Source organism: Papilio xuthus, unplaced genomic scaffold (genome assembly GCF_000836235.2).
Source record: "Papilio xuthus unplaced genomic scaffold, Pxut_1.1 DF824655.1, whole genome shotgun sequence".
Classification (NCBI taxonomy): domain Eukaryota; kingdom Metazoa; phylum Arthropoda; class Insecta; order Lepidoptera; family Papilionidae; genus Papilio; species Papilio xuthus.
The window spans coordinates 310,484-319,223 of NW_013533994.1; the positions used below are offsets into that span (position 1 = coordinate 310,484).

At 32.5% G+C, this 8,740-nt stretch overlaps 1 protein-coding gene across 1 annotated transcript; it reads right to left on the reverse strand.

The window, feature by feature from the left end:
* Positions 1-3,242: 3,242 nt before the first annotated feature.
* LOC106127559 (uncharacterized) lies at positions 3,243-4,128 on the reverse strand. Its single transcript, XM_013325664.1, has 2 exons — positions 4,012-4,128; positions 3,243-3,727 (listed from the first exon to the last, which is right to left on the reverse strand). The coding sequence occupies exons 1-2, from the start codon at positions 4,061-4,063 to the stop codon at positions 3,297-3,299; spliced, it is 483 nt and encodes a 160-aa protein (XP_013181118.1). The 5' UTR covers positions 4,064-4,128; the 3' UTR covers positions 3,243-3,296.
* Positions 4,129-8,740: the final 4,612 nt, after the last annotated feature.

The window sequence follows — 8,740 nt, forward strand, 5'->3', positions numbered from 1 at the left end:
TTTAACTGATTCATGACCTGCATAAATATCTAGGGAATATTTAGGGCAAAAACACAGTTAGGGTCTTACGGCTTGCGTAAACGACGAATTTACAATAAAAGGACTTATTTATTTCATAATGTTATCAAGTCAATTCTTGAACGAACAATCAATAATGTTATAACTTTCCACGTCATGATATCGTCAATTGCAAAACTGTTTAGCGCAAACCTGTCGAACGGGACAAAAGAAATTGATATATTGATATAAAAGCAAAAATATGTTCGTGGAGTATTCGTAAAAAATCTAAGTGATACGTCATAGCCGTCAGTCTCGCATCATGCCTCTCGGGGATTGCATAAAAAGTTTTCCCAACATTCACTTTGAAGGGACACGTGAAATATAAGCAATGAACTAGTAAACGATAAGTTTATTTACGATTTTTAAGTATTTTATTTCTTTGTGAGCTTTGAATTGTGAGCAACGTTAAACATTTAAAAAGTATTTAAACTTTTATAATAATAAAATTAAACTAAGATCAATTCTATTAACTCTGATCTGAACCCATTCTATTGATGTTATTCTACATGTCAGAGGCTAAAGCACGTAATAATAAAGCCACAAGTACTAAAGAGTTTAAATATAAGTAATACTAGTGATTCGTATTCCGAAAATATATTTTTCTGTAATAGAAATAAACGTATAAATTCATGAAAATGTCAGTAACGTGGCTTCAGATTAATATTTTATGAGGTGGAGGGAGTTATTTCCCTAATGTGGCCGTTAAGCATAATATATTGATAATTATTTCACTTATTCTACGTAAATATTCGAAGCAGCGTTCTCTTGCTGATTTACTGTTATGAAGAAAATGGAAAAACTTTGTACTAGGACATACAGATCGTATTTTTAATGTTTCCCAAGCCTGTGACAATTTTACTAACGAATGTTTTGTAAAGTACCTAGTCCATACAAATTGTAGATTTGTACGAATCTGTGTCAAGTAATTGCAATTGGAGCCAAAATCGTCTATCGTTTATATCAAACTAGCTGTCGTTCGCAATTCTGTCCGCGCGAAATTAAAAACAAACTTAAGAAGTAGCCTATATGTTCTTCCAGACTATGTTCTACATCTGTGGCAAATTTCACCAAGATCCATAGAGTCGTTGTAGAGATACATTCAATCTAACATCCATTCATCTAAACAATCGCATTTATAATATTAATAGGAAGTAAGTTTAATATTTATACTTAGATTTATTAAAATTAACATAATTTGATTAAAATATAACATTATGTTTGTATGAAATTATTCTGCAGGTGCTTCTGTAGCTTGTTCTTCCGCTGCTGAAGCGCCCTCTACCGCTGCCGTAGACAATGATGTATCAGCTGTAACTTCACTATCACCATTAGTAGAAACATCGCCATTTGCTACACTTGTGCCAGTATCTGTTGCAGCCGTAGAATTACTATCATCTCCTCCAGTAACAGTATCTTTCAAGGTATCTTCACCGTTAGAATTATTAGTGCTATTATTTTTTAGATCTTCTTCGCTACTATCCAGGATATTAATTTCGGGAACGGTTTCCTTCTGAACTACATGTTGTCCACCAGCCCACGGCGGTACCGATGTCTTTGGAGCTCCCGACCGCCAGCGAGTCCTTGTCGCAGCAGAAACAGATTTATATTTTTCTCTGTCCTTTTTTATGAAACATGTACATTTGCAATCTTTATCCGCGTGAGCGACGTCGTAATTTAAATCGACACATTTCTGTATGCATAAAAAAGATTGCTCGAAGCTCGCGCAATCAGCAACCTTATGAAAACCATAACGCAAATCGTGCTTTCTTCCTAAAAAAGAACGCTGATATGATATTTATATTAATTTGATATTTACTAGCTTTATATTATATAGCTTACCGGTTGCTATGATTGAAAAATTGTTTGCTTCAGTAGGTATGAAAACTGAAAAAAATTGTCACAAATAAAGCGTTTGTTACACAGAAACTTTCTACCAAAGATAGGTTGATATTTTGAATTATACATTTTATCAACATAGAAAAATCAAGATACAAAACCATTATAGCATCAGATATATCAACTACTGTACTTACCCAATATCCTTATTCATAGTAACCCGTACTAATAATAACAGTAACAAGTAAACATTTAGTTCCTTACCTACTGTAGATAATAGTTCACTTGCTACACAATTAATTGATGTCCAAAAGAATAACATCAACAATGTCCCCATTTTAGAAATTTAATGAAAACTGCGCATAAAAAATCTTTTCATTTAACACTTAATTAACTAATGTTATAAACGTAGAATATTCGTGTAAAATGTAATTAACCAAGTAATAATTAGTACCTATAATCGATCGAACCATAATTCATAAAAAGTTTTCGTTATTTTCAGTTGACGCAACACTGCTATTACACTACGAAACTATACACGGTACATTCAGACTATACGTCAAATTGTCTTTATATGAACACTAGCTGTCGCCCGCGACACCGTCGAATTAAAAAAAGGTTCCTAGTGGGTTTCCGGGAATTATTGGAATTTTTCTCGCCATAAAAACCATCTTTGAACTTCAACGAACATTAAAAAAAGAATTGACCAAATTGGTCCAGGCGTTGTTGAGTTATGCACTTACCAACACATTTTGCGATTTATTTTTATATAATAGATGAATGTCTCTTGATACCTTCGTAAAATGGTAAACAAAAACATTAATGTCGAGATTTATGTCATTTTCTAATTTTATTGTAAAAATGCACGAACTAGTTAAAAGAATTTCTCAATAAATAGCGCTCAAAATATGCATTATCAACATAAAGATATGGACATAAGATAGCGGAAGGTACAAAATTAAAAAAGAAAAGAAGAAGGGAAAAATGATTTGTATAGACTGACAGTCAATGATTATTATTATTCATGTAGAAGTATTTTTAAAAGAAATTAATAGAAGTATAATGCTAGACGGATACATGCCCGTCTTCTGCGAAGTGATACTTTTGAGTAGGATCATTCTAGTAATAGCAGCATCATTAGCTGCGGGGTGTTAGGGACCATGGTTACGAATGTTTAGTAATATTGTGGTGTTATCACAAAACCTTTTTTTTTGTTTTATATTTCGTGCAACCATACGTAGGTTGTAGTAATCAGGGTAATAATGGTCTTGTTTAAACGTTTATTAAAAGATATTTAAATATAACAAAGAAGAAAGTAATGTAATAATATAAATATGTTATGTTAATCCTATATACGACTGGATAAATATATTTTCCACTCTTGTAGTTTATGTATATATCTATGTGGTGGGGGCATTTATTGTTGTTCCGCCTCCTCCAGTATCAGTTCCTGTACCACCAGCATTTGTAGAATTATTTGAACCTGAAGATGAACTTTTTGTGTCGGTAGGTGGCGTTGTTGGGTAATAGAAAGTCGGGCACGTCGCATTACCCGTGTACCCTTGTGTTGTTACTGTTTCTATGCCTATAATATCATAGAGACGGGCGCTTTGTGTCTTTGGTACAGTTTTAGTAGTACCATTAGTCCTCCATTTGAAATAAGGTACTATAGTTGTAGACTTCATATCATGACATGAGCATTTACATTTGAAATTCATTCGGAATATCTGAAAGCCCATCATTTTGCACGTCGTCATACATTTGAAACTCTTTACGTAGTCCGAGCAATGATTGTGGAAACTCAGACCGTAATGTTTTCTAATTGATTCATCTACAAAGATTTAAAAACATTTAAAAAGAAAAAAATCACTTTGTAACTTTTACTAATATTATAAATGCGAAAGTTTAGATGGATGTTTGTTAGAAACTCTCCGGAACGGTTCAATAGATCTTGACGAAATTTGGTGTTTACTGTAGCCTACTTATTAAGTTTTTTTTTTAATTCCACGTTGACAGAATAGCGACTGACAGCTGGTACTATATTATAAATGATCCCCGAATCTAAAGACGGAACTATTAAATATTTTGAATGAAAAACGTCATTTACATACATACCATCACTGGAGTACGCAAATACACATGTCAAGAACAATATAAAATAAATCATTTTAAATTTAAACTCTGAACCCTGTCCATTTCGAATTGCAATACGAAATATTAATAATTACATACGATATGCACGCCAATTAACATTTTTAATTAACAGTTAATGAAAATATAATTAAATTTACGCTTATCAAGTGATAGTGCAATTGAGACCATTCGCAATTACATATTAAAAAGATATTAATTGCAAATAGATTACAATAAAATAATAATAAACAAATAGCAAGTAACAAACCAAAAGCTGTGAGATAATTTACAAATAGATCTCATTTGGTTTGATGGTTAGTTCTGACTTGTATTACTCGAACTTGTGAGATAAACTACGAAAAATAAATGAATTATCGTCACAGTATTTGCTATGGTACATAATATACATGCTATATTCTGTTTTCGAATTGTTTTAATTTCTTATAATTGAGTCAGGTAGTTTAAATAAAAAGTCGCTGTCATTTTGAAAGCCGAACATCATAAGAGCTTTACCTTTTGGCATTACGTTAATTCTATTCAAAACATTTGCATCGTCCGTCTCGAGGGCTCCGGCATCTAACGTCTAATTAATAAATCAGGAATGTGATAATGACGACGGTGCAGATCGGAGCCGGCTCACAATTCTCCGAACGAACTTCTCTATGGCCACCCAAATGATGATTTCATTATCAGTATGATTTTGATTGATGTAGCGAAAGAAGTTCCTGCGGACCGAATTCTTTCCATAACTCGAATATTTTCTTTGTTTATTACTTGGAACTAATTGATCCGCGGCGCCATAGTTTTTAAGCTGATCAAAATCCTGAATAGGGATTTTTGCAGATCGCGTCGAGATCTCCGGCTCGATCTCGCAAAACTCCCAAACCTATTATTGAATATGTACTTTCTCAGAATTTTATTCGTAAAACTGGTTCATCATTGAACTGATTATTTTAAATAATTTATGATTAAAAGTTTTGAAAGATTGAAAACTTGAAAATGTGTCTTATTTGATGCATCAAAATCTTTCTGGTGCGGTTTTTATTATCAATTTCAAACACGAATTTTCTCTATTTGAGAAGACCAAAGATTTATCTTGATACAAATTAGACACAGAGTATTGTTAGTATGAAGTTAAATTACAAACATTCAATGACGCAGGTCACTACTTTCACAATATCTACACTTAAATAGAATTAGAGAAATCAGCAGAATAAAGCTTGTAGTTATCTCTGAATACAAACAATATTAGAGTGATGTACAAATGTAGGACCGCCGTAAGCGTAATGAATTCGTCTCGCGTTTGTCTGCAGCCCGTACCGAACGGCAGACATGAGCGTCGGCGTCTGCAAAAACCACAACCTTTATGGTTGACATTCTTATGAAGAACGTTATGACATCCACATAATTTTATTCAAACGATGACCGACGTCGAACATCGAATAAACTTCGATCCATAATTACTTTTGTTGAACGATCGATTTCTTTGTTTATAAACAAAAGACAATTAATTAATCAGGAGTTTCAGCCAATAAAATATTGACTGAAACTCCTAAAATAAGAGCTGAAATATTTAAAAATTATAATGAACGTCAGTAAATAAGTACAAAATAAACTAGAATAGTAATTAATAGATTATCGATGAATTACAAAAAAAACAAAACACATCCGCGCATGAAACATATAAAACACAACACATAATTATGTAAATAGAACGCACATTTATTTTGTCCCCGTTAGACTCGGTACGGTCATTTTGTTCATATACACCAGCATAGACTAGCATAATCTATGTGTTTATATAAAAGTTAACGTTACTTATGTATGCGTAAGCGAGCAATAAAACGGGTCCACGAGAGAAAGACGGAATGTCCGCGAGTAAGGTGACAGGTCCCCTCGGCTTACGCCAACTACGGTACAAATTGCGATATTAAGCACAGAGCGTGATGAAAAAACACTAGCTGAATATAAATTAGGTGGGAGGAACGCTATAATCAATATAAACGATGCTAAAGAAGATTAGAAAAATCCTGTAAGAAAACAAATTTCGCAGATCGAAAGAAATAAAAGTGACGAAGTACGGTTGAATTTTATTTGTTTCTTAAACTAATAAAATGTGGCAGGTGCCTAATGATTTTACAGTTTGTCTTAATCTACCTGTTTTCTGTAATTAAAATTTTAAAACATTAATAAAAGATATTGTTCATTTTTCTTTATATCGCTTCTACTAGAACGCTTTTCCGATGATGCTATGGCACGCGTAGGGGTAAAATATCTTGATATATACGAAGGCATAATCCCAAATAAATACATAATTAACCAAACAATAATTCTATGTTATATTCCGGCATATCCACATTTTCCTTACCCTATAAACGTTAAAATAACACGCCCGTAAAAAATCGAGTAAAAAATGCAAAGACGAAATTGAATTTGATTCCGATACATAAATTTTACTTAGACTATTTGTCTCTCTTGGATCAAGCGGGAAAATAAGCCATGTTAATTAAATTTGTTTGTACCGAGAGAAGTCACCAACTTTCTTTTAATTGTCTTTTTATTGTTCAGGGCTTCGTACATATTTACGAAGACTAATCGATTTTGGGGATTTATGTATATCAAGGAACTTTTACACATTGAAAAATACGTTGAAAATCTTTATCAACATTTCTGTAGTACAATAAATTCTACAATTAAATTTGTATGCGTCAAAAGATGGTATACGAAACATCCATGATACATGTAGATTCTAGATGCAAGGCAACTTGTATAAAATGCATACAAACGAAGTGAAAACCATTTCATTTTTTTGATTAAAATAGTTTCCTTACATGCTGTCTGCTCTATCTCTTAAATTGATAATGTGAAGCATTTGATCATCTATCGTTAAAACTCTACATTTGGTGAATATGTGATACTATTAAATGAAATCGATTAATTTAAGCTACAATTAGTGACTATCGTGTACCGCATCCAGCTGTCCAGTGCTAAACTACATATGCACAGGAAATGTCTATTTCCATTCGTAATATATGAAACTATTATATATTATAGTTAGAGGAAGGATGGACACAATGCAAGCAATGCTTTGTAATTAATGACTATCGAAATGACTTAAAACAACAGATATAACGGTTTTTATGTTTGTTATGTTTACATAAAGATTCTTTGTGTGGGGTGTTTTATGGCTTTCTGTTCAACCGATTTGTATACGAATGAAAATAGATTATAGCCAGTTTTTCCCGTTATTAGTAGTCGTAAATCATTGCGCATCCGTAGTGTTCGATCCTTAAAACAAGATCTGAAGTGAAAGAAACCAATACGATATATACCGATCACAAGAGCTGCTCACTGATGTAAAAAAAATAACACAACTCTACAGAACATATAGCTAACTAACTCCAAACAGATGAAGTAATTCCAAACATAATTTTTAAAAGAGACAGACATATAAAAATACTAAATTGAGTGCTAATTGAAAAAAAAACTTCGATCATTTTTCAAGTCTAATAAAGAAATAATATTAATTTTTCTTTAGTATCTTATATTGTATTGATCAGTTGAGATAAACGTTTATAATATAAAGAGGAGACGAACAGAAAGATAATATTTTTCTTTCTTACGCATCAACTCCTCCATCAAATCCACTTTCCATTTACATTCTCTCCTTATAACAACAGCTTGGGATCGAAAAGAGAACTAAAATTAGGCCTCCGGAACGCACACTCATAATGTAACCTTTAATTCATATTTTGTGTGAGCGTTTTTCTGTATTACATGATCTTTTAAAATATAATATGTTCGATTAATCATTTAGACATTAACTAGGTGTATTTATCCATAAGTTTCTTCAGCTCCCCCTCCTCACTGAACGTACCAATCCAAGTTAATGCTCTGAATTCAAATCTTCCGTATCGCATTAATCCGGACGAGGGTCGTGCCGTAATAAATTCCGTATTATACGCGCGACACGCGTATTAAAATAAACATATAAACATGTAACGCCCTCACGGTGTACACTCGGAGGAAATCCTTGCACATCTACTGTCGAATTTTCAATAAATATAAAAATAATCATAAATTAACACACATTCACTTAAATTTAATATAGATGTATGTAGAAACATATCATATAATATATACTACATGACCAAAAATATTACAAATAATTCATATTTTACGCTAACGTACACCTGTATGATTGTCGAAGTCCGCCTATGCTGTTGGTGTACTTATTATTAATCATCTATTTGGCTTTATAAAATAATTTATTTCTATAAATATTTTATCTAGAGATTATAAAACTAAAAAAGTCTACACTGTTGAGTATTTCTTGTGGGTGTACACTGCGCACTCTTAGATGGCATTTTATTATAACAATAGGCACAGGTCCCGGGAGGCAGCGAGAGCGCAAAGCCCGGGGGCGCTAGTGTATAATTTACATGACACATTGTTGCCAAATGCACTTACTCTCACTTGCTAAGATAATAATCATGTCGTTAAACAATAAAGCGATTGATAAATACGAGACATAAAATATTTCAATCGATTGCAATTCTAAAGAAACGTATATTCGAATCTTATAGGGTTTGGTGTTTGTACGACAAAAACTGCATTAAATACACATATGTGCTGTTTCTTAGGATATTTGTACAGTGAGTACATCCACGATAATTTTATTCTTATGTAATTGAGGAAGAAGCTCCCTCAT